This window comes from Cricetulus griseus, chromosome 4 (assembly GCF_003668045.3).
Source record: "Cricetulus griseus strain 17A/GY chromosome 4, alternate assembly CriGri-PICRH-1.0, whole genome shotgun sequence".
NCBI classification, from domain to species: domain Eukaryota; kingdom Metazoa; phylum Chordata; class Mammalia; order Rodentia; family Cricetidae; genus Cricetulus; species Cricetulus griseus.
The window spans coordinates 187,042,997-187,070,681 of NC_048597.1; the positions used below are offsets into that span (position 1 = coordinate 187,042,997).

A 27,685-nucleotide genomic window follows, 5' to 3' on the forward strand; every position below is an offset into this window, starting at 1 on the left:
TATGTTCTTTCATGGGTTTTATTTCATTTTGTAAATTTGCCTTTCACTTCAGAAAATATGTATTTTATTTTATTTACATAAAATTCATATAAATTATTTAAATAATATAGTATTCTTGTATTCAGAGAAGGACTGGTTTGTTAGGTAAGGGGTGGGATATTATGCGGTTAGTTATGTGTATTTTGAATAAAGATGGTTCTGCTTATATTAGAATCTGACAACCAGTATACAGCCTGTCTAAAGGTATTTGAGAACTGTATGAAAACAGCTGATAGACTGAAACATTTAATACATGAAAATGTCATTGATAATGGGTTAATGCAAATGAACCATCAAGTATGAATTATAGAGGGACCTTAGGTATGTTTTCTGACCTTCAATCTAACACAGAAATCATTTGGGAAACACCTTTAATGAAGCAGTGATTAGTTAGCTATCTTTGTTGGACAACTGACATGTTATAGCAAGATGCTCTTCATCTGCCAGTATCTTCTGCTCATGAGATCAAACATTTCTTAGGGTGAATTGCTATGTCCTTTGGTGAGGCAAATACTGAAAGGTCAGTGTCTTGTTCTTTTTACCTTGATAACTCTTTATAGTTCCTAATATTTAGGTTTTTCTTGACGTTCCATTGCAATAGTTTCTCAAAAACATTCCATTAGTCTCTCTCAATACTCATTGAAGATAAAAAGCTGAGGTCAAATACCTCTGTTACACAACCTGGAGAAGGCTCAAAACACAAAACACGAAGTCTTAGGCAGGCTCATGGTTAAAAAGGCTATTAGTTTGCTATTAGCTGTTTTTTTAAAAATTATTTATTTATCAAATTTTGGAGGTGTAGCACTTATTAATATTCCAGGGAATATTAATTAAGGAGGATCATTTTAATAAATATTACTCTATATGCCCTGTTATTTTTAAGAGAACTAATAAGAAATCAGAAAGATCCTTGTCATTTTCTTAACCTTTGAAATTGTTGCCATGGGTAAAATGTAATTTTTTAAAAATCTTACTATAGTGCTTATAGTATTAATTTATATAATTATATAATTTATATATATTATAATTTATATAATTATATAATTAATTTAATTAATTAATTTTTGGTTTTTTGAGACAGGTTTTCTCTGTGTAGCTTTGGAGCCTATCCTGGACTCGCTCTGGAGACCAGGCTGGCCTCGAACTCACAGAGATCCGCCTGCCTCTGCCTCCCAAGTGCTGGGATTAAAGACATGCGCCACCAACGCCCGGCTATAGTGCTTTTTTGATCATTGATTTATTTTTGTTGTTGTTCTTTTTGAGATAATGTCTTGTGTATAGTTCAGGCTAGCTTAGAACTTACTATCAAGTGATGGGATTTCAGATGTGGCCCACAATGTCTAACCACTGGTTCTAGTTACAAAATTAAGGTAAAGGGCCTTCATATGTAATGAGTCCTGTAAAATGTCTGTTTTGTATTAAGTAATGGTAGTATCTTTTAACCTTAGGTGAAATTTGAAAACAGTATTTTGAACATTACTTAATATTTCTACAATTATAATTTTGTTTTACTTATAACTTTTTTTCTACAATGGAAGGAAGAGTACTGCAAGCATTTATTTATATCCACAGCACTTATAACTTGCTTGATCTGAATTAATATTTTGACATTGATATTATTTATGATGAGGGACCATGTGTATTTAAATAGACATTAACTTGTACTTGGTTATTTAGTATCTCAAGTCTTTTTCAAAAGAATCCTTGATATACCCTGTCTGAGTCATTGGGAATATTTTGATTGATTCTAAATATAGAATTTCTTTTTGACCAAAATAAAAAGACAACTTTTAATCAGGTCCCGATATAGTTTTGAGGTTGAAGGCCCCTTAAAGACCCATATGTTAAAAGTGTGACCTTCAGGAAGGAACCGTTTAGAGGTGCCCTAGGCCTTTAAGAGGTGATGGGGCTTTACAAGATACCCTTATTCTACTGGGGGTATGGCCTTACAGAGAATGTGGGACCTTTACCTGTGTTTGTTTAAGCACTGACTCATGACTGATGAGTAGTTGGTTCATCCACAGGATCCTACCATGGTGTAGGATCTTCAGACAAGGCTCCAAAGGTATTTATTAGGCCATTTGATTAGGACTGACTGGAATTGATAAAATTACATGTCCACAAACAGCTCTCTTCTATTTATATGTCGATTATTTTAAGTACTTCATTGTAGTCATGAAAAGCTGACCAGTACAAGTCAATTGCTCTTTTTGTTCAGGATATTTTTGCACACATACATGAAGAGAGAGAATGAGAGGGATAGAAACAACTGCTTATTACCTACATTCTAAGTAGAATTCCCAACCACTCCTCAGCAAGAAGGACCAACATCAAAATATCAGGATTTAAATAAGTTTCTCTTGTATTTCTCAAGCTATAGAAGGAAACTTTCCCCAGTGAAAACTAATAGTCAATTCTCTTTATGAATTCTATTTAATTCTTTCATACTAATTTGACCTTAATTCTGTGAGTGAACTAAGTGAAAAATTCCTCATTTCCACATTATACAATCACAATTAAAACAGAAAGAATTACAATACAAAAAAGTAATTTTAAAATTCAAATAATCTTTGAAATAATTTACTGCTGTTGCACACACACACACACACACACACACACACACACACACACACACACACTGTTCCTTAAAGAATTAAAATAGAGATAGGAAGAGAAAATAATATCTCATGTTTTCAAAATATATGTCATCTCTCAATGCTTCTGTCATCAAACTTTTAAGGTTTTTAATGTAGTATTTTTAGTAAAACTCAGAAGTAATTGAAATCCTCACAGACTGCGCTTTTTAGTTCCATGCTTCTAAGATTATGTATGCATTATCTTATATGGTAGCTCACTGTCCCTAAGGTGGATCCTTGCTATACTTGAGATGGATGTTTTGAATATGTTTCACATTCGAGACTAGCTAGTCTGTGAATCCTCCATCAGTGTAATGCAGTCACACTGAAAAGTGGACAGAGCCATTATATCATCTGCATTCCCCCTTGTTTATTCTATGTAATGTACAACTCTTCACGTTATATATTTCATTCCTACTGTCTGTTACATCCATGATTTACGCTTATACATATTCAAATGTATGCAATTTAAAGACGTGTTCTGATAGGTATCCAAGTCTTTATTTTTCCTGCTCAAGAGGTAACACATTTTTCTATCATTTCATTTATTTTAATCGTTTTATATAAAACCAACAGCTCCAAATTCCATCTAGAATGCACTGCTCTTCAGTCACACCTCATATATTGACATTATTGAGAAATGAGGTTTCCACACTATTAAAATTTTCCAGATCATGCAGCTGAACGCCACACGCACGCTTTTGTTGAGCAAGCACCGAGGACCTAAGGCAGAGTAAATAAGATCTCCAAAGCTCATAGCCTGGGGGCCATGGGATGTGGAGAGCCTGCCGCACACAGACTTTAATAACAATAATACAATGTGCTAAGAACTATGATGTAAGTTTGCACTAAGTGATGTGGAAACGTCAATGAAGGGAAATGAGTTCTTCACGTGGGGGGGTGCGGGGCCTCCAGGGAGGGCTCTAGGGGCTCACCTTCCAGGATGGATAGAAACTTTTTATAGGCTGATGAAGGGGTGGATTTTAACTTTAAAATATTACACATTGAAATATTAAAAGCCCTAAATATCTAATTAATTAAATAATACAGAAATGAAATGAGCAACAGCAAGATAGGTAGTGATGGCTCATTTAATGACACTTACTGTGTCTAGTGCTGTACTAAAGTGCCACATTTGAATACACACACACACACACACACACACACACACACACACACACACACACACACACACACACACACAATCTCTCCCCTCAAGAAAATGAGCCTGTTAGGAGTCAACCTTTTTTCCTAATGCTCTCCTGTGAAGATAAATTTCTGTGCTCCACTGTAAAAACGTTTTAAGTCAGACTGCTCTATGTCATTGGCTCCCTTCCCTCCTTGGTGTGTTCGGCTCAACTGAAACCGTTTCAGTTCGTGGTCAGTTTCCTATTTACACCATTTATCTCCCTGTTAGCTTCTTTAAGACTTGGAATTCTTTTGTGGACATTCTTCCAAATACATGTATGTTGACAGTTTCTATACTGGAAGATTTCCTGATCCCTTGAGGATAGCGGAGCAGGACCCTCAGAGGAGGCTGTGGGTACTCTCTCCAGTGCAGGAGAGCGCTCCAGCACAGTTGATGTTTCCTGGTATAGAGGGATCAAGCTTTATTATATAAGCGGTTCTCAACTAGGGCCACATGGCTCCCTAGTTTGTCAATGGTCTGAAGGTGTTTTTGATTGTCACAGTAATGGTTACGATGTGGGATCTCTGTGTTTACCACTGGCATTGAATGTGTGGATATGCTGAGTTTGAAGAACCAGGGCATCTCCCTTAACCGACCAAGAATGTTCTGATCACAAGCGTTCATATTTTCAAGTTTGGGAAATTGTGCTGCATTAGAAGATTTCATCTATAAACCCAAATGTGGGAATGATTTGTTTCAGAAAACAGTGTATTTGTTGATTTTTCCCTGACTGTTTCTCGGGTGGATCGTAAGACACACCACATTTTCATAAGCTCTAGAGAAGCCACCCTGAGCACATTTCCTGGGGCTTGAAAAATGATTGGACTGTCTGTGAATTAATTTTATCTCCTTTTTTTTTCTTAGTGAATTGGAGGAACTTTTGCCTATTTCCTAAGTGGCACATAAACATTTAGATTCTTTTGCAGGGTAAAATATAGGCTATAATGATATTTGAAAATTTACTAAATATTAAACATTTATTAATAATCTAAAACTCTACAACATAAAAACAATGATTTTATTAATATAAATCCAATTTAAAATGATTCCAACCGTGTTAATATTACCATTTGACCTTTTTAAAAGACAGGGTCTATGTGCCTTGACTGGCCTGAAACTCACTATGTAGATAAGACTGGCCTTAAACTCACAGAGATCCTACAATCTCTGCCTCCTGAATGTAGGGATTAAAGGCATGTGCTACCAAGCTGGTTGCTTGACCAATTTTTATCTAAACATTTGAAATATAATATAGAATCAGATGTTCTTTATCAATGATATTCATGATTTTCAGAATTTTAAAAGTGCATGTTTGTATAGAGGGATAGTCTCTCAGCCTAGACACATGGCGGAGGGCCTAGGCCCTGCTCCAAATGATGTGACAGACTTTGATGATCCCCCATGGAAGGGGGATGATCCTCCCTAGGAAGCAGAAAGGGGATGGGATGGATGGTTGGTTGGTGGAAGGCAGGTGAGGAAGGGAGGGAGAGGGAACTGGATTGATATGTAAAATAAGATTATTTCTAATTCAAATAAAAAATCTAGAGAAAAAGTGCATGTTTGTTTTATGTGAAATAGTAAGGGTTATCTAAAAACATCAATTAGTAAACAGTCCAAGCTTTAACATTTTCCCCATAATTTTTCTGTTATTTTTGAGATTATAATATAACTATATTATTTTCCCTTTCCCTTTATTCCCTGCAAGCCCTCCCATATACTACTCTTTTCTATCTTTCAAATTCATGGCATCTTTTCACTGTTGTTACATGCATATATGCATATATAATGTATGTACATACTTCTAACTATAACCTCAGTTTGTATAATGTTACTTGGTTTTTTTGACTTTTTGTATTTGAATTACAAACAAGATTGAATTACATGACAATTCCAGTTCCCTTCTCCCTCCCTTCCTTCCCTACCCCCCCAACTAAAACCCTACCTGTCATATGTCCTTTCTTCTAATCTACACCTGACTCAACCTTTCTGCTCCCTCATGACCTCTGCATCCTTCCTCTTCTCCCCTTCTCATTCTCGGAGCTCCTTCCCTCCTCTTCCCATGTTCTCAATTTGCTCAGGGGATGGTGATCCTTTCCCCTTCTCCAGGGGACAAAGTTTGTCTCTTTTAGGGTCCTCCTTGTTTACTAGTTTCTCTGGCAGTGTGGATTGTAGGCTGGTAATCATTTCCTCTATGTCTAAAATCCACATATGAGTGAGTACATATCATGTTTGTCTTTTTGTGATTGGGTTACCTCGCTCAGAATGGTTCCATCCATTTTTCCTGCAATTTTCAAGATTCCATTGTTTTTTCTGCTGAGTAGTACTCCATTGTGTAAATGTACCACAACTTCTCTATCCATTCTTCAGTTGAGGGGCATTTAGGCTTCTTCCAGTTTCTGCCTATTACAAATAATGCTGCTCTGAACAGATGTCCTTGTTGTATGAATGTGCTTCTTTTGGGTATATGCCTAAGAGTGGGATTGCTGGATCTTGTGCTAGACTGATTCCCATTTTCTTGAGGAGTCGCCATACTGATTTTCAAAGTGGCTGTACAAGTTGGCACTCCCACCAACAGTGGAGAAGTGTTCCCCTTTCTCCACATCTTCTCCAGCATAAACTGTCACTGGTGTTTTTGATTTTAGCCATTCTGACAGGAGAAAGATGGTATCACAGAGTTGTTTTGATTTGCGTTTCCCTGATGGCTAAGGATGTTGACCACTTTCTATGGGTCTTTCAGCCATTTTATATTCCTCTATTGAGAATAGTCTATTTAGTTCTGTACTCCACTTTTTAATTGGATTGTTTGGTGTTTTGGAGAGTAGTGTTTGGAGACTGGTGTTCTTTGTATATTTTGGAGATTAGCCCTCTGTCAGATGTGGGGTTGGTGAATATCTTTACCCAGTCTGTGGGCTGTCATTTTGTTTTGTTGACTATGTCCTTTGCCTTACAGAAGCTTCTCAGTTTCAGGAGGTCCCATTTATTAATTGTGGATCTCAGTGTCTGTGCTACTGGTGTTATGTTCAGGAAGTGGTCTCCTGTACCAATTAATTTAAGGGTATTTCCCATGTACAATGTTACTTGTATGTATGTTTTTAGGGATGACTATTTGGTATTGGATAACCAACTGGTGTATTCTTCCCAGGCAAAACTGTGTCTCCCATTCTCTGCGTTTCTTAGTTGCCTGTTCTCTGTGTAATGTTGAGGCTCTGGGGCTTTCCCTAACCACACTGGCATGTTCATTGGTGTCATCCTTGTTTAGCTCATGTTTAGGCAGTCATATTGGTGAGATTTTATGGGTCTAACTTCTGACATTACTAGGAGTTGCAAACTTCCTGTTCCTCTGGCTCTTACAATCTTTCTGCTTCCTCTTTCTGCAGTGTTTTCTGAGTCTTAGGTGTGGGAGTGTTTTGTAGATATATCCATTGGGACTAGGCAAACTTCCAACTTTAAGACAAAATTTAGAAATTATGATTTATTATTGTGACATACTTTGCTAATATGCTCAATACTAGAACTGTTGATTGATCCTCTATACCATGGTGGTGATGTTTATGTGAAGAGACATAAGAATTTTTTTGTTTGGTAACTGGTTATGCCACCAATTATGAGTCCCTGACTTAAGTTTCTTCATCATGGACTGTGATATGGAAGTGTAAGTGAATTATGATTTTCATAGGCTTTATAAGTTATTCAAGGAACAACATGTTATGAAAGAAGATGAAATAGTTTCAATTCTAAAAACCTTGGGAAATGTGGAGACATCACTGTACATTGTAGAGATGAAGTAGAACCGCAAATGCCCTGGCAGTTTCTCCAAGTTTTTCTTGGCCACACTTTGTTTTTTAATATAAAATGTCCCTTATAAGATCATGTGTTTGAACTCTCGTCCCTCAGTTAGTAAGCTTGTTTTGGTAGGATATGAGTCTAGGAGGTGACATGCTGCTGTATTAAACGAGGCAGTGAGGGTGGGCCCCTAGGCTTAGTCAGCCTCACTTCCTGTCTATGCTTTGCTTCATTATTGTGGGTTTAATGTGACCAACCACAGCTCGTTCTTGCTGCCATGCCTTCCCTACACTACCAAAACTGACTGTGTCCCCTTAAACTGTAAACCAACAACGTATACTCTTTCTCCTTTAGAGTTTTTTTGTCACAACAAGAAGCAAATTAACAAATACATATCACATATAATATATTCATGTCTATTAAAGCATATTGATCATATATTATCAGATAATATATTAAATTTATTAATGTAATACTATATATTCATTAATTATTATTATACATATAGAGAGATAGATTGATTGAGATCTGTTTTTCTACATATAGTTAGACAATCAGGAAAATTTCTTACATTACCCATTATTACTGATTATATAAGTAGTTTTACTTCTTCATGATATTTCAAATTAATTATTTTTATCTTAATTTGATTTAGGGGTTAAAATCCATTATGGGGAATGTATTAGCAAATCTTCCTAAAGTTTAGAAAAATGAATTAATTCACAAATCTGAAATTTTAAGTACAAGTCTTAGATGAATTTCCCAAAGGTATTTGTATAATTTCCCTTAAGTGTTATAGTGCCTGGCTTTGGGAAAGTATTATTCACAGTGTGCCATTTCAGAATATGCTGGGTAGTTTTATATCAGCTTGCCACAAGCTTGAGTCATTTTAGAAGAGGAAACCTAAACTGAGAAAGGGTTACTATCAGATTGGCTTGTGAACAAGCTTGTGGTACCTTTTCTTATTTGATGACTGACCTGAGAGGGATCAGCTCACTGTGAGTGGTGCCTCCTCTGGGCTGGTGGTCCTGAGTGCTGTAGAAAACAGGCTGAGTAAGCTACAAGGACCAAGCCTATAAGCAACATCCCCCTCCCCACGGCCTCTGCACTCTGCATCATCCCTTCCTGCCCCAGGTTTCTGCCCTGCTTGTGTTCCTGCCCTGACTTCCTTCCATCATGGACTGTGATATGATAGTGTAGTGAAATAAGTCCTTTCCACTACAAGTTTCTTTTGGTCACAGTGTTTTATCACAGCAATGGAAACTCTAAGACACAAATGAGCCAAAATATTACCTATAGTGGGCAATTACCAATACGGAGTCAGGTAGAAATATAAGGGTATTTAATAGGGAAAAGCCTTACTTACAGAGCGACCTAGCCAGCCGGCGTGGCAGCAGCCTGTATGCAAGCCAAAAAGAGAAACCGAAAGAGCAAACACAGTCACACTACATCACTCTGACCACGCCCTCACAAGCGAGGTCAGGCACAACTGTAGCCAGCCCCTAAGTAGGCATGGCTACAGCTTCCCCTATAATTACCCTACTGTTTAGGTTGTGGAAAATTATCAATGTGAACTGTATTTAAAACTAAGCAAGAAAATATATTATCCACAAGCCATACAGTATCCTTCATAAAACAATGCAGCAAAATATAATTGGAGATGCCATCTATTGCAAGGACAAAAGAGTACAAAAAATAAAAGCAGTAAAAATGTTACTTTAAATGTTAGTTTATTATCAAAAGTAACTATATTATCCATTGTTTCTTGTCAATTGATTTGATTCACAAAGAAGTGTGTATTTGAACTCCAAATGTGGTGCTATGGAAAAAAAATAAGTATATGCTTACTTTAGGGGATATTCAGTATTGTCCACCCAAATTTATCTTGTGTTAAAATGGTAGATGTTTTGTCTTGTGAATATGCATTTAAATGCATCCTATAAGCAACATTATGTAATTATTTAATGAAAAACCTTTCCTACTTGATTCTGTAGCCACTTAGCACCCCTCAAATTATATGCTATTTTTCCTTCCCAATCCTTTCACATTCCCATTCACTTTTCAGCCAGTTGCAATTATTTTTCTAAAAATCCATTTATTTTTCCTATCATCCATCGATAGCCTCATTGCCCAAGGACCTGATAGACATGCTTTCTTTCTTCCTGTTTTCCTTAGTATTTTATATTAATGAATTCTCTGTTTCATGTGTGAAATCTCCCAAGTAAGTGAGTTTATTGATTTCTTTAAGGTGCTATAGCAAACTACTAAAAATGTGGGCACCTTAAAACAAGAATTTATTCTTTTTCCATCAAAGCACTGGGACAGTGGTAGAACTCTTGTCTAGCATGCATGCGACCCTAAGTCCAGGAAAAATGTCAAATAAAAACAGTGGCACAGAATATCAGGTTTATTTTAGACTGCCCATAGGAAATGGTTAGAGCTTTCTACTATTCCCAGTGATAAAAGTTCTTGGTAGAGAAATTTTATACTTCAAGGGATTTCACACCCAATTTTGTACAGACTTAGAGTTTAAGTCACAATCATGAATGGAATTGTATGAATGAAATTACAAAATGGCTGCCACTGTGTTCACTGATAATATACTTGATTATCCTGATACAAATGTCATTGTCTGAAGGCAACATAGAAGTTTTTGTATAAAGAGAGAAAAGAGAAATAAAAGAAATTATAAGAATAAAATAGTTTTGTTCAAGAATAGGAAAACGTGTTGATTCCTATGAAATCAGTTGAATATCTATAACTCTTCAGAGGTAAACTAGAATATATAGATTTATGAGACCACACTTCTTTGTAGATTTGTTGTCTAGTGCCTTGCAATTTGTATTGGTGAAATGCAGACATTTAGAGCTTGCACAAGTCCTGTGATATCATTTCCCCCTAAGGATATGCAGCATTAACTCTACAGTTAACTGATAATGGGCATGTTACAAAGATTTGTGACTTGACCTTGGATGGTATTTTTGGATTTATGAAAACATGATGTAGTACAATTTTAAAATAATAGAAAATATCACCCAAATGGCTATCTACAGAACTTGGTTAATTTATCCTATCAAAATTGCCCCTTTGAGGGCTCTGGGGAAGATATCTCTATTGGTAGAGTGTTTACCACATAAGACTCAATATTGGAGTTTGGATCCCCACACCCATGTCAAAAAAAAAAAAAAAAAAAAAAAAAGCTGAGTGTGGTGATGCACAAGCTGCCATCCCAGGGCTGAAGGCCAGAAACGGGAGCATCCCTGGGTCACCCTAGCTGGCCCTTTAGAATCAGTGGTCTCTAGGCTCAGTGACAGACACCATCTCAGAAAATAAAGCTGAGAGCGATCGAGGAAGGTATGTGATGTCAAGCTTTGGTTTCCAAATGCATGCACATGCACTTACCTGGACATGTGTGCATAAACATGTGCAAATACATACATATACACATACAGTATATACACATACAGTATATACACAATACAGTATCTACACACATACAGTATACACACATACAGTATACACACCTACAGTATATACACAAAGCTACTGCTTTTGATCTATTGTTTTCCAAGTGCTTCAATGGATGGAGCTATCAGCTTTGAAGAAATGATTGGGGCACTGTATCATATTTCAGAAATGAGCAGACTTGAAGGCTGTATAGACCTTCTGTTTTTTTCCAAGATACAGTGGCTCCTGTTTAAGAAGTAAGCAGTGTGGTTAGTTAAAGATTGCAACTCCAGAGATGTGTATCACCAATCTCACAACTAAGGGCAATCATAATTGTCTTAGATTTTACTTATCCTATATATTTTTTCATGGCCTTCTCAAGTTAGGATAGGCAAAAAAAAGATTGATATTGTCTAATGAGAATGGATAAAATGGGTCCTGAAAACTCTTAACTCATGTTTGTTAAAAATACATCAATTTTCGGCTTTTCTAGATTTCTATGTATAACTTGCACAAACATTTCCTTTCTGTATTTTTGAGACACCTCTGAAGTGACATTATGAAACTTATTATGACACAACTTTACTTTTCTCTATATAGTATGCTGTTTAAAAGATTGGGAATGGTAGAAAAGTCCATTTAAGAAACGATGCTAGTGGTTTTTGTTATGGTCATTGTTTTGTTTCTACTTTATGTTGGCAGAGTTCTGGTGTTTTCCAGATGATTAGTCTGAGTCCCAATTTCGTCAGTGTAAAACGACATGTTAAAGATGAAATGCCAGGGACAGGTAACCATTTAGTCCACTGTCTGATGGTAGTAGGGAAAGAACATATGAAGCCATTCTCTATAATCCAACAAACATAACTTGATAGTACAATCAAGATTCAAGACCTACTCACAAAATTGTCATCTTGTTCAGGTTGTACCAGTGCCTACACACTTGTATTTACTGCCACGATTTTTGCAAGGGAATATTGCAACAGAGGAATGAAAGCATGCCACTGTGCGCTGTGCCTCTACACTCATGAGATTCACCTCTTCATAAAGTGGCACACTTAGTGACTCCTTCTGGACTTCACTACCCATAAAACTATTATATTAAAAATGTAAAGTATAAAACAATTATCCCTAAAACAGATGCTGACTCATCCCCTGCTTGGGCTCCTCTGAGAGTCTACATTCATCCAAATTGGAGCAGCTACTTTTGTTTCTGTCTCAATTCATTTTAACAATTTTTCTTTTTTTTAAAAAGGGGTACCAACAGATGTTGGTTGGAGGGAGCCCTGATGACCAGGGACTAAATTAAGACCATTAAGTTAGCATGAAATGACAATGAGAAACAGAAAAATAGAAATTGCTTTCAGATATTCCTAATAGGTCCCAGGTTTGGGTTGGGAGGTAGCAGTGTCTTACTGTTCATCATTAGAGTCCTCCGTTTCCGTGTTCTTTAACTCATGTTACTTTAAAAGTGCTTTTGAAATGTTTTTACTCTCATAGGAGAAATTATGGTCTTTATTTAAACCTTTTATTTATTTTTTTTATTCCTTTCTCCTCAGGGATGCCGATCTTTTTCTGTTAGACACAAGGAAGGCACAAGCTTTGGATGTGGGTTGGCTTGTCTTTGACATCACTGTGACCAGCAACCATTGGGTGATTAACCCACAGAACAATTTGGGCTTACAGCTCTGTGCAGAGACGGGGGATGGTAAGTCCTGACCTGAATGTTTTCAATAGGCCTGGCTTTAGATCCATGGCCTTTTTTTTGTTATTTAATTGATGCTTTATACTTATGTACAAGGCAACACATTCCTTAGGATAATGCAAAATATTGACAAATCAACTCACAGAGATGTATTTATTTTCTATACATGAATTGACTGGATCTGGGCATGGTAAACAGCACATACCTAGTCCCACTACTGCAATATAACCAATGTGAAAAGTGCTGTGGACCTATGGCTTGGTTGTGTTATGAACACACACAACTATTTTTATCTGAACATGTATCTAAAAAGAAAAATTATATTGAATATGGCAGGGAAACAAAAGAACTAGCAAATAATAATATAAGGATACAGATGGAGTAAGGGTCATGAAAAAATGCACAAAGTTTTTAACATGTTGTGACATTTGGTCAAAGACAATTGCACAAGTATCACCTATGGAAGGGGCCATTTTAGGAACCTCAGGCAAAATTCTAATTCTTTCATGCACACAAGTGTTCACCGAGGACCTACTATGTGGTGTGTACTTGGATGCTGGACCCAACAATGGCAATAAAATATATGCAGAAAAGGCTTTCTGAAGTTTGTCCTGAGTAAGACCCAAAGTGGTAATCACATGGTGATGTTACTGAGCTTGCCATGGTGAAGGGAATACAGAGAGTGAACTGAGCTATAATCCTCAAGACAAGGAAGATATGATTAGTGGTTGGAGTTATAGTGATGGGAATTTCGGACAAAACGAGCAGACTCTGTAGACTGTATAGAAAATACTTTGGCCCCATCAGATAAGGGCAGAGAAGCCTCAGCCAATTTCTTCAGACCTTGTCAGGCCTCATTCACATGGAGTTCAAACACTGTCATTCAAACCTTTACTTTTGGGTAGCTCAAAATTATATTTGTCATGATAGGAGGGTAGAATATAATTATTCAATTTATGTTAGCTTGTTTTGTAATTCTTAAATATTTCAAAATGTCCTCTGTGGCTATCCATTATCCCATGCCCTAAATCCTTCTAATGTTACCCTTAGGTTCAGAGAGAATGGAGTTCAAAGGTTTATTGATCAGAAGACATCCTTGTTTAAGTTTCACTACCGTTAGTTTTTCCCAGGATCAGGCACTGGGCAATGCACCTAGAATGTGACTCTTTTAGTTCTCCTGCGGTAGTATACTATTGCCTTAATAGACTCCACACTTAAAACCTAAGTAGGGTCTGTCTCTGTCTCTTTCAAAGAAGTAATAGCTGCATGTATTAAGATATCCTGGTGATCATGGTTCACCTATAGCCAGCCAGCTTCATAGCCTGTTTGTGACATCATAAACAATGTTTTGACTCTGAGGATTGTATATGTGGAATGAGGTTGACAGTCGCAATTTAAATATATTACAAGGTTAATCAAGTGAATGTTTCATGTGCCCCCAAATCTTGATCTAAAAGAACAGTTCCTACTGAAAGTGTTATCAGATAAGATCTTGGAATTTTCCACAGATTTTCATTTGCTATATTCTAAAATTTTGTAAGTAACTCAATTATATTGGACTGTAGAATGTTTTCTAATTATGGATTTGATATTATTGTTGAAAACCATCAAGTTTCAGCTTTTTAAATGTAAGCCAAGGGAAAGAGCATATTTAAATGAGTTTCCAATTATTCTCACTGTCTTAGACTACTGTACACTAATGGTCAGAAATGTGACTGGGAAATCAGCTTTGTAGGGGTGGAGTTGATTGTTTTCTTCCTTGGTATGTGACCCAAAGGAGAGAAATTAAATTAGTGGTGTGTACTTACCCAAGTGTTCTCCCAAGGGATATGCCTGAAATGTCTAACTAAACAAATCAAGAAATCTATGAAACATGATCAGCCTGTTTGTTTTCTTTTAATTTCCACTCCTCCTCGTACCACACATGCATTTCTGAAATTTTGCTCTTTTTTCATTCTTCCCCCATTGCTTTTCTATTTCTTTCACTATATGATTTAATGTCAGTTCTACTGTTGATTCTTTTGTCTCTAAGAACTTTAAATTTAGTTTGCCTTATATTTATTTCTCATGTATTTTGTGAGTAATTATGCCTTAAAGAACTATTACATTATTTATAATTTGAACCTGACATAAACTAGTACAAACTCTTTTCAAATATTTCAAATTTTTAGAATTTAAGTTTTGGTTTGGATTTTACCTTTTGGTGCTTTTCTTTGTTTCTATAGAAGTCTAATGTGAAGAATATTGAAATAGTTCAATGTGCCAGGCTACCTGGTCTTTCATGCACAAATAATCTTTATGACAATTTAAAAATAATAAAAGCCAGAAAGGAAATACTAATTCAATATGGGCACACTGGTAAGAGGGACAAAGACATCCAATGGCCTTTGCCCATCCAAGTCTATCTTCAGAGTCTTGACATAAGAATAAGTTTTAAATAGGTTAAATAGTTTAAATAGGAAGCAAGAGATACACTTGGCAAAGGAGGACCACCAGGTGTGGTCACATGCCCAGCACTGTCTCAGTGCCAAGTGTTTTCTTTGAGGTTAGTCTCTATTTCAACATTGTCTGGCAAGTTCTTTATTTGGTTGCCCTTTCTTCTTGCAGCAGGAGACTTTTGAGAAATTCTCATTTCATTTTTTCAGTGGTATGACAGCCAAAGAAGGGGAGAATAATGATCTCTTTAGTATACTAATCCTTCTCCCCCATACAGGCTAGATATATTTTCCCAATCTTGAGGTGAAATATGTCCATGTGTGATGCCTGGGGAGATGGCTCAGCAGTTAAATGCAGTTGTTGCTCTTGCAGAGGACCTGGGTTCATTTGCCATCACCCATGTGACAGCTCACAAAAGTCTGTAACTCCAGTTTTGGGGGACCAGGAGACTTCTTCTGGCCCCCATGTGTACTTCATTCATGTGGTGCATGGACCTACATGCAAACAAACCACCTATATACATAAAAATAAGATAAGTCTTATTTTTAAAGAAATAAGTCTTATTCTTTAAAGAAATATGCCTGTCTCTGAAACAAATTACCATAAACAGAATGTAAGTAGGAGTCCATGTTAGAACACATTCAGTTAGTGATGGATTATCCTGTATAGGAACCATTTCTAAATAAGCCCCTTGGCAGATCCATCTTGTTGGTTTGACACAGAGTAACACAATGAAGCCTAGGTGGTCTTCAAACATATGCTCTTGCTTCAACTTTCCAAGTGCTGAGACCGTAGGAAAGTCCTACCATGGTCAGCATGACTTCATTTCCGTTCTAGTAACTTCCTTCCTTGTCTCTGATCAGTATTCTCAAAGATTTAACCGATTAACTATCTGTCAGCTCCTTTTTTATGGTCCTTCATGGCTGGGAACAGATTTGATTTTAACCAGAAGTAGAGCATACATGACTTTGGGAGACCGAGGACCCTCCTGGTACCTTAGTTTTATTAACTGCAGCCTCATAGCAAATGCACATGTGGCATTATTTTCCTATAAATACAAATAACCAGATGTTTCAGGTCTTCGCAGTTTCATTCATTCCCAATAATGATATATGTTCTCAAAGTTCTCAATTAAATTTAATTTATCCTCTTCTGTAAAGAAAAATGGCAAATAGGACATTACTTCAAATAGAGCCAACAGACCATTTATTTTTATTTGCAATAATAGATTGTGAACTACTTCTTAAGTACAATCCTTTGTTTTGTTGAGGTATGGCCTTACATATTGCAGGCTGACCTCAAATATATTAGGCGGCCAAGGAAACACTCCTTGTCTTTTATCCTCCTGCCGCTACTGACATGCTGGGATTACAGATATGTGCCACTACCCCAGGAACAGAATTTAGGGTTTCCTGCATGTTAGACAATCATTCTACCATTGACTTGCTCCTATACTTCTAGCTTTGGGGTAGATCTTAAGAAAGAGAGAGAGAGAGAGAGAGAGAGAGAGAGAGAGAGAGAGAGAGAGAGAGAGATTTTGGGAGTTTGGGGAGTGGCAGTGGAAACTGGCAGGGCGATTTATTTCTGGACAAGGACACAATGTTATTAAATGTATAGAATGGCAATGGTGTTGTCTGCTTAGGGAAAGTTAACCATCTAGAATTGGGTAGAACAACTCTCATGCACAAAATGGCTGCAGATTCCATTAAGAAAGTGAACAGAGTCATAGCAGGAGCATGGAATCTAAGTAAATTATAGTATAATCTTGCAACTAGATCGTGAGTAATAGGAAAGCATATCTTTAAATAACCATAGGAACCAATCTATGATTTCGTGTTTGAATGAATATCAGGTTCTGGTGTCCAGAATTGTGCATCTCTCTTTCACGGTTGTATCTACCATGCTTGGCATAATGCAGGACACATGTATTATAAAACTGTCTTGAGGGGTAGTGAAGTGGCTCAGTGTCACCCATGATGACCTGACTTCAATCCCCAGGACCCTTATGGTAAGAGTGAACTGGTTCCTGCCAGCTGTGCTCTAACCTCCATGAATGTGCCGTGGTACGCACAGCCCCTAGACATATACATATGCACACAAAATAAATGAATAAAATGTAATAAACTATACTTGAAAAAAACTATCTTGAAAATTAAGTAAGGTCTTTGTGGCCCACATGTCAACAAGAACAAACCACAGTCAAGTAGTTAAATAGCTTCAGTTACAAAATGAGGAGAAAGTCAGTGTGACATACTATTGAATTTTATTTATCCTCTCCTGTGAAGAAAAATGGGAGACAGGTCTAAATATGTTTTGGAAATCAAAAGACTATTGAAATAAAAAGCAGCATTGTGACTCAGAGAACCTGTGGAAACTATGTTTGTGAAATAATCTTTTTAGAAATTTGACAAATGAACTGCAATGGATCTGTCATGAGAGTTTAAGGATATTTTTGTTGAATTTTTTTCCATGCTTAACAGATGATTTTCTGAGCTCCATTTGTTTGTTTCCACAAAACAAAGTGAACATTTCAAACTATCTCCCTTTTTTCTTGCAAAATCCAGACACTCTCAGACAAATCATTTTATACAATGTACAAAATCATTTTCAAAGTTGTCCAGCATTCTTTGATGATGGCAACTAGCTTCTGGGTAAAAATAGGAAATACTTTTTAAATAGTAAACAGGCTTAGATCTATAACTTAAGACCTCCACCTTCTTAAATTGTGAAGTTACAATTTTCTGACTCACGCAGTGTATTCTGATACATATCTATAATTTTTTACATGCATATGTGCATAGTTTATTAGATGGTAATTTTAATTTCACTTTTAAGTTTTGGGTCTCCCTCCAAAACCCCAACATGATAAAAGTACCATTGTTTGGTACTTTGTGTGTTTAAACCTTCCGAGAAAATTAATTCCTTCTTTTTAAAACACAGATTTATAGAATAATTAAAGGATGGAAAAATAAAGATAGTATTTTGGGCTTCATTAGAATGTTGTTGGTTTAAAAGCCCTGTTTTCAGACGTTTTATATTTGGCAATACTCAGGTTGAATTTTGCCAATGACTTTTTCCTCTTTTATTCAAACCTGCTTGTGTGTCAAGGAAAATCCAACCCATATGTTCCTGATTCATTTGTATTCAAGTCATCAAAATGTTGCTTAGTTAGTGTACTGTTTAATGTCCCCAAACAGTATAAAGTTCTTTTAAAAATAAGCCTATAAAGTCAATTTGCCTTTAAAGAAAGTCATGGGTCTATTATCCATTATGCCAAGGTGAAACTTTGGGTTTACAGTAGATTTACAAACTCCACTAAATTTTGAAACCGAATCAAGAAAAGACTACTGAAGTATTAATCAAAATTAAATTCCATTGTAACTGATGTATGTCAAAGACAGAAATTTAGATGAATTAGAATTTAAACTTTTGACGTTTAATTTTAATGATATGAGAACTGAATAGTCTAACTACTCTAGATACATAGCGTCTATATGAAGAAGTTAGGAAAATAGATGGTTTAGTTTGAGTTTATACTATATGACAAAAAGTGACTTGGGGAGTAAAGGAACTATTTTAGCTTATGTTACACATCACGGCCTATTATTGAGAGACATCAGGGCAGGAACCTGGATGCAGGAATGATGCAGAGGTCATGGAGGAGTACTGTCTACTGGCTTTCTCTTCATGGCTCATTCAGTCTGCTTTCTTACACATTCTAGGACCATTTGCCTAGGAAGTGGTACCACTCATCATGGGCTGGGCCTCCTGCATCAATAATCAATCAAGAAAATGCCCCACAGGCTTGCCTGCAAGCCAGTGTGGTGGGGAATTTTTCTCAATTGAGGCTCCCTCTTCCCAAATGACTCTAGCTTGTGTCAAATTAACAAAACACTAGCTAGCACAACCGGCTCATTGTGAACTCCACACAAAAACACATAACGATTGAACTACCACCTTTCCTTTCTCACTTGTCATCAAGATAGTATGTTAATATTAATATTACAATAGAAAACATTGTCACAAATTTTAAATCTCACAGCATTTAAAAAATTTAAACACTTTAAAAGGTCATTCTTTTTGAAATATACAAAGTCTCTCTAAAATGCCAAAATTCTTCTAAAATTACAAAGTCTCTTTTCAAAGCTCAGAGTCAACTGTGGGCTCCCGTCAAATCAAAGTAACAAGTTAAATATTTTCTTATTTCAAGAGGGAAGAACCAGAGCACAGTCATAATCAAATAAAAATGAAACCACACTTTAGCAGTGTAAAAATTCCAGTCCCGAGGTCTGGGACCCTCCCACAATCCTCTGGGCCCCAAAGGGCTTCACCTCTCCAGCTTGGCATTTTGCTGCACATGTAGCCTTGTCTGACAGGCTCAGAGTGGCTTTGTCCATGGCCACTGCTGTCCTTGGAGGTCATCCTATGCTACAGGAATATCCAGTATGTTGGGGTCCAAGTGGACTGCACTTCACCGCTAGCCTTTCATGGGTTCTCTTCGGGGACCCTGACCGCTCCACATGGTGCCAATCCTCAGTTTTTCCTGACTCCTCCAATCCTGGGGCTTTTACTGCAAGTAAGACTGTATATTCAACAATGACCTCTTTCAGTGCCAAGCCTCAGCGGCTTTCCATGAACCTTTCATGCTTTCAAAACGACAACTACCTGGGAGATTCTAACACATAACCAAGTTCGGCCGCTAGCCCAAGGCACAGCCTTAGTCTCTTTGAATCACAACTTCCATGTGCTGACATGGTGGGAAACACTTCCCTGAAGGTTTGCCCTCAATTATGTTGGTCTTTTCTTAACCACAGCTGATTCTTAGTCCCAGCTGTCCAGTATCAGTTTTCCTAGCAAAGCAAAGGTTTCACTTTAGTGGTTCTTAATTCAAAATATCATGTAAACGGCCCCAAGAGTTTTAGCGGGACTCTTAAACTTCCCTCTGGAAATTCCCCAGCCGGTCCTCCATCGTCTGCACTGCTTTTGGAATAAGCTGAGTTCCCACAGCAGCTCATTATGTTCTAAGCACTCAATGGCTTTTCTAGCTCCAAATTCCAAAGTCATTCCACAATCTTCCCCAAACAGATGGTGAAGTCTGTCACAGGAACACCATACTCCTGGTACCAATTTCTGTCTTAGTTGGGTTTCTATTGCTCTGATAAAACACCATGACCAAAAGCAACCTGTGGAGAAAAGGGTTTATTTCAACTTACAGTCCCATAGTATAGCCCACCACTGAGAGGAAGCCAGGGGAAGGAGCTGGATGCAGGAGCTGATCTGGAGCCCATGGAGGAGAACTGCTTATTGGATTGTTCCTTGTGGCTTGCTCAGCTTCATTTCTTTTACACCCAAGGTCACCAGCCCAGGGGTGGAACCAGCCACAGTGAGCTGAGCAATTCCACCTCAACCACTGATCAAAGAAAGGCTCTGAAGGCTCGCCCACATGCCAGTCTGGTCGGGGGAGTTTTCTCAGTTGAGGTTCCCTCTGCCTAAATGACTGTAACTTGTGTAAAGTTGAAAGAACGCTAGCCAGTGCAATAGATTAAAATATTAACTCTGATAAAACATTTACACCTTTAGTCATAGCAACAATGAAATAACTGTAGTAGTGATCATTGAAAGAAGTGTGGAGCTACCTTAGATGGAAACGCCTGATACCCAGTAGGGTAGGAATATAAGTCTTTATCATAGGAAAAGCTTTTTCGTTACAGTGATTTAAATGTTTTTTAAAGGTATATTCCCAAAGGATGGCTAGTTCATAGAGAAACTGTAGCATGGATAACATTCTGAAGTTATGCTAGGAGAATACCCCAAGTAGTGTTTTGTCTTATATGTTATAGCTTTTCATTAAGGACATGTTCAACCATTCTGATTGATTAACTGCTTACTGGTAAGATACTTTTAGATATGGTTCAACCAAGGCAATGAAGGCAATGGAAAGCAACACACAGAGACATGGGTCATTGTCAACTTGTACTTACACTGTTTGAAACTTACAGGCAATAAAGTATCAAAGTATTAAATCCTAATGTGGTAGTTTTCCTGAGTGCCAGCCTTTTTTTGTTTTTGTTTTTGTTTTTGTTTTTGTTTTTTTTGGAGAGAGTAAGTTATTTTGGGGCAACACATTGGATCAGAAAGATAAGGGTGGTAAAGCTCCTTGTCTCTCATAGGGACATAATACACATGAGCGCACGTGCATGTGCACACACAGACACATGCAAACATGCACACACACACACACATGCACACACAACTGGTTTATAAAAGGTTGACTTTTGTTAACGTTACAAAGACTTTCTAATCCAAAGATGCCTCAATATGCGTTAGTATTTGAGATACTGAATGCATTAGTAAGCTCTAAACATCAAAACCACTTCTTACTGGATTGATATGTAAAATAAGATTGTTCCTAATTTAAATAAAATCTATATAAAAAGATAATAGAGTACAAGTTGTTTAATGTTCACAGAGTCATGGTTCACAAATTCCTCATGGTCTTTGCTAACATGCAAATACTAATGGTTCCTAAAGTATGTAGTGCTGCTATTTTTTAGAAGCTATGTAGCATCACCATTATATAATGATATTCCCCATAAAAGAATCATAAAAATCACTGGGCATGGTAGTGCAAGCCTTTAATCTCAGTACTTGGTAGGCAGAGGCAAGTGGATTTCTGTGAATTTAAGGCCAGCCTGGTCTACAAGCAAGTTCCAGACCAGCCAGAGCTACATGTCCTCTTCAAAAGTGAAGAGCATTCATAACTAATTGAAAGAAATTAGAGGAGGCCCCCTGCTAGCCAAGGCAGTTACTGTTGGGGTTCTCTTTAGATAGTAGCGCAGGCTGTCTCATTTGTCTGCTTCCCCACTTTTTCTGTTTATTGGTTCACAAAAGTTTTCTTTATTCTATTTTCATAGTACAAAGAATTCATCCTCCATTTTTTCACCAAGATTATTGTGAAAACTATTAAAAAAAAGTCTTTATGTTTCAGACAATGAAGTTGAAGTATTTTAAAACTTCTTTTTCCTGGGCTTTTCTTCTCTTGTTCTCTAGTCCCTAACTTCTGATTTTTATTTTTTTAATTTCTGCAATTTCACAACTATTATAATGATGCTAATAGGGGCTAGTAGTTTCCTTTTTCTATAACCTTGAGGGATGTAAAATATTATATTCTTCATTCCCATATGCAGAATATTTTAATACACCAATAAATTATTTCTTCAACATTGCACTGTTGTACGTTCCCTAAATATACCCCGTTAGCATCAGAATTTCTGAAGTTCATGATGACTTTCGATACTTTGATATGTAGCAAACTTAAAATTAGAAACATACATGGTGACATTTAATGGTTACATGTACCTTAAACAAGTGTGCAAATTACCAAATTTACATTCTAAAGTCTAGTTTGTATGAGTGAAGATTGATTGCACTATCTAAATTTAACATCCTGAATCTGTTCTTTTTAAATAGAGCTTTCTGGTTAAGAAAATTTATTGCATTTTCCTTAGCATCTTTGGGGCTGTCATTTATACCTTAGATGAAGCTATCCATGTAAGTCCTCTTTGTTGCCAAATGACTATTGATCTGTTTCAAGGGTAGGAGGCTGATTAATCTGAATATCAGCTGACAGCTTTAATAAGTAGCAGAAGAAACTATAGACCAAGGGTGATATTTTCCTTTTGTCCTTACTGTTTTGAATGCAATATCTCACTGTTATTTATTCAAGTTCAAAAAGTTGAATTATGTATACTTAAGGATTTTAGAAAACACTTTAAGATTTAACAGTATTCCTTTCCATTATCTGAGCCTTATCTTGAATGCAATTAAGTCCATTTTTTTCAGAAGCCCATATGGTCCCCTTTTGATAAATTTATGGTAACAAAAATGACTGCCGGTTTCAAATAAATAAATAGCGAGTCTCTAGATCCCCAAACTGACATGAATCACACATCTTGTTCACTGTTCCAGGTGGAAGGGGAACACACATTGCCATGCTTTGTGCTAGATGAATATGCCCTCTGTGTATTGTTTAATGCTGAGGGTAATTAGAGCATGTGTTTTCAATGGCTATATACGAATAAATGAAGAGGCAAGTGGAAGAGGTTTATCTTTAAAATACTCTATGAATACAATGCATAAATAAAAGTGGATGTATTCGTTATAGTCCTGACACTAAAGTAATGTATAAAACAAGCAGTTTGTAAGTCCCAAATGCAAGAGAAAAAAAAAAACAGTCTGAAAATGACAGCTGATGGCCATGGCATTGTTCTGTGATGTCATGAACTATGTATGCTAGAAGCATTTTCCATTTAGTTGATCTTTGACCTAGAGACTGGTGCATTGCAGAAGATCACCACTCAGGGACTTTCTAAGACCGTATCAGGTAACAATAAGCCAGCCGTAACCAGAGCACATGCTCACACTTGGAGCATCACACAGTCTAAGTACTGTACAAAGAACGCAGTGTGAAGACACCCACCATCTGAAACAAGCCACATTATGCCCTCAAGTCAAAACATTCCCTAGCATAAATCAGAGATGGAGACATTGGTGGAGACAAAGAAAGGAAGAGAGGTCACACGGCTTTTCTTGTGTGTGTAGAGGAGAAATGCCAAGCATGTGTGCATTCTCAAGTCGTCACGTAAGAAAGCACACAGACATTTTGCAGTTGAAAGTCTGTGATTGTTAATGTTTCCAGAGAACCCTTACCACATTCACCAGCTTACTATTCTCTTTTCCCTTAAGACCCTCAGAAAGCTTTCATTAACAAAACCAAACATGAAATTCAGTCTAAAAGTTTCCACATTTCAAAGTGGTTCCTGTTTCTATCATACTTTTATATAATTTAAAAAGCATTAAAGCATGACCTATCACAATGTGTTAATTTCTGAGAATCACTTTCTGTTTGAACGAAGACTCTAGGTATTTAAAAGGCAGTCAAGGATCACAAATACAATGGCCATGTAGTATTAATATTTGTAAAATTATCCATTGGGAAAAATCCATGCACATTCATGGTAAAAATGGCAAGATTTCTACTAAAAAATAAATATGAATGTGATTTCCTTTGTGGTTTGTAGGCAGCATTTGTTAATTTTCAAAGCCATGTAAGCTGTGTTCCAAGGGTTTTGTAAGTGGGATAATATTTTAGAGGGCATCACAGAACACAGATTTCTTGTTTTTGGCTCAATTGTCTGTAACACGATAAACAAAAGACCTAGAGACAAATATTGGGGTTCAAGCTGAAGATCAGAGAAGCAAAGCAGCCAAGCAAGTAGATCTTACCTCTGTCTCAGGCTGAAAGGGTGATCCTGTCTCCATGGATCCTTAGAGGCAAAGCTCTTAATTCCTGTCTCCTCATGGCTTTTATTCCTCTCTCCACATAACCATATCACTACTGAGATAATCTATGTGTGAGCTGTTTCTTTGAGGACTGGGTCAATTTCATGTAGTCAGTGTGGCCTTGAACTAACAGAGATCCGTCTACCTCTTAATCCTGAGTCCCAAGATTAAAGGTGTGTACTACTACCATCTAGCTCTATGGCTGCTGGGATTAAAGGTGTGTATCACCACTGCCTAACCTCTATAGCTTGTGACTGGCTTTGCTTTCTGAATCCTCAGGCAAGCTTTAATAAATCATAAACAATGTATTACCACAGTTGATCCCTGCCTGTTTCAAAAGAATGAACAAAACCTCAGTATACCTTTCACCTTTCATGACTAAAGCAAATGAACATGAAGATCAGTGTTAAATTTATGTATTGTTCAACCAAATAGTACACTATGATTTTCATAAAGTATACATGCTATACTTTTGAGCTCACTCTATCAAAATGTATTTTCTTTCCATATAATTCCATGCTTTCATATAGTCTCATTCTGGGCATAGTTTATAGTGGCACCAATTGTTCTTCTAATGCTAAGACTTCATATCCTTGAATCCTACAAGGTAAATAAATGTTTCACCTTTCAAGAACATCTTTAATTCATTAAAAAATTATTATTTTTTGTCTGTGTAGGAAGTGTCCAGGGAGCATGCCTGGCACTTTGCAAGTGTGGAGGTCAGAGAGCAACTTGCAGGGATCTGTTCTCTCCTTCCTCTGTGTGGTTCTCAGATTAAACTCAGGTTGTGAGGTTTGGCAGCAAGCACCTTAGTCACCAAGTATCTTGCCAGTCCCCTACTTCATTTAAAATAAATAGTCAAATAATGTATTTGGGGGGTGGTTATCTGAAATCGTGTTAATGATATTAATGAAAACCTAGTATTTGCAGGGAGTTTCCTAAGAGCTAATGAGCATCATGTTGAACTTTTAAAACCAGGTCTTTTTAAAAACACTTGGTACTTCACTCTGTCTATGAAGATACTTAGTCATAGGAACAATAAGAATCTTGCCCATTAACTAAAACCGTTTCAGAGGCAGACTCTTACATCTTAAGTCTTGTACTTGACAGTAGGCTCATATAAGGTCCAAACTGAAAAAGTACATTTCTATGATTTTCTAATGAAACAATGGTATTGGAGCCATTACAGGAGAATAATGAATTTCATGTGAGCTCTACAGGAAACTTCCTCTGAGTTTTTATACTTTCCTCCCTGAAGTTCAATTATGATTTGGCCCCCGCAAAATGACAAAATTTCTGCCATGTTTTCTTTTTCCAAATTAAACTACTTCAATATTTCATTCAGCTCCTTATATCATCATGATTTTCTAAATTCATAAATTAGAAGAAAAGATGTTTTTCTTCTGCCAGTCATAGATTTCAGCATTAAATATAGCCAATTTAAACTTATTATGAATTTGATAACAAGCCACTCTTTCTTTCATTTCCATGTTGATGAATAATGCTTTTGATTTATTTCTTTTCTTTTTTAATTCAAAGTTTTAATTTTTTTGAGACTTTCATGCTTGAGTGCTATATTCATACCATTTTCACCCTTATGTCTCCCTGCTGCAATTCCCCCTTCATCGGCCTTTCAAATTATTCATTAATTATCACACACACACACACACACACACACACACACACACACACACACACACACACACACCATACTGAGTCAATTTAGTGTTGCTTTACATACACTAAATATGTGTATAGTGTTGACTTTTTGGAATTGGATAATTTATCAGCACACATACTTGAAGAAAACTGGTTTTACCTCTCAACAGCCATTGAATGCCTTGAGCTCTTCTAGGAGTGGATCTTTGTGAAAACTTCCCTGTTCCTCTTGCCATAATTTCTGTTGTTTTTGTCATGTAGGTCTTGTTTAGGCAGCGACCCTGTGAAGATTTTATGGGGGCAGCATACCGGTTATATCTTCTTGCAGTGGGAATCCTGATTCTCTGACTTTTATAATCTTTCTGTTCCTTCTATGTTTTTCTCTGAGTCTTAGGTGTAGGGGTTGGACTGTAGATATATTATTTGGGATTAGGCAACGCATGGTGTATTTTGGACAGTTGTGGATCTTTGTGATAGTCCCCATCTGCTTAAAAAGAGGTTCAAGAGAATCCTCAAACAGATGTTATTACAATTGCCTTTGGTTACCTCCCAGAACTTGCAAGTAAGATGTTATTGCTGAACACACCACACGTTTCGGAAACAGCTTGGAGGATCTGGGCTGAACTGATCTGGAAACTTCCTTCCTGAAAATTAGTCCTAAGAGTATCACTATCAGAAGTTATGCTATGCAAGCTGCTAAAGTAGAAGAGCAATCAATAGTCCCATTCCGATGTAAAGCCTAGAAACCACAAAAGTGACTGGACCAGCTAGATGTCCCCATATGTACAATATTGGCACTTTTGCCTTGGGAGCAACCAACAACAGACTATTGGGACTTAAGTCCTGTTCAGCAAGAGAGAATTCGTGCCTGGTATTGTAAACCCAGACAACTACCAGTGGCTGGAGAAGCCATATACCTTAGAAGAGAAGCTACTATATGGTTCTCCTAAAACAGCATAATTTGAGTGTTTCTTTTGAAACATCCCTTCCAGGGTAGCATATTTATTACTGTTGAGTGACTAGAGTGACTCATAGTTACCCATATAAGGCTCACTTTTAGTTTGTAATCTGTAGATTTGAGAAAATCTTATAAAGGCATGAATCTGGCATTTTGCTACCAGAGAGTATTTTTCTCTGCTCCCTGAGGCTGTGCTGTGCCCATGTGTGTCTCAATCCCCAGTCATGGGGATTGAGTTGTTAGCATTTAAATCTCATCATAGTTTGCCTTCTCAGGCATATAATGCAGTTAGAATTGCATTAAATAGTCTTTTTTTTAAATCTGAAAGTACTGTGCCCTATTTATCTATTCATCTAGTGAAGCATATCATGGTTGCTCCCTACTTGCACTTGGCACATTTAATAAGGTATCTGTAAATAGTTTTTGTGGAGATGTAAGTTTTTAACTCTATGCTAAGGTTTGTAGCATCATGTCGTAAAAGCATGTTTAGCTTT

The 27,685-nt window shown here is 36.9% G+C and overlaps 1 protein-coding gene across 1 annotated transcript in view; it reads left to right on the plus strand.

Moving 5' to 3' along the window:
* Positions 1-27,685, plus strand: part of Bmp5 (bone morphogenetic protein 5) — a 124,753-nt gene that overhangs the window by 56,859 nt on the left and 40,209 nt on the right. Inside the window, exon 3 of the mRNA XM_027411132.2 lies at positions 12,651-12,799. Within this exon, the coding sequence (XP_027266933.1) occupies positions 12,651-12,799 (149 nt within the window). The remainder of the gene's footprint in view (positions 1-12,650; positions 12,800-27,685) is intronic.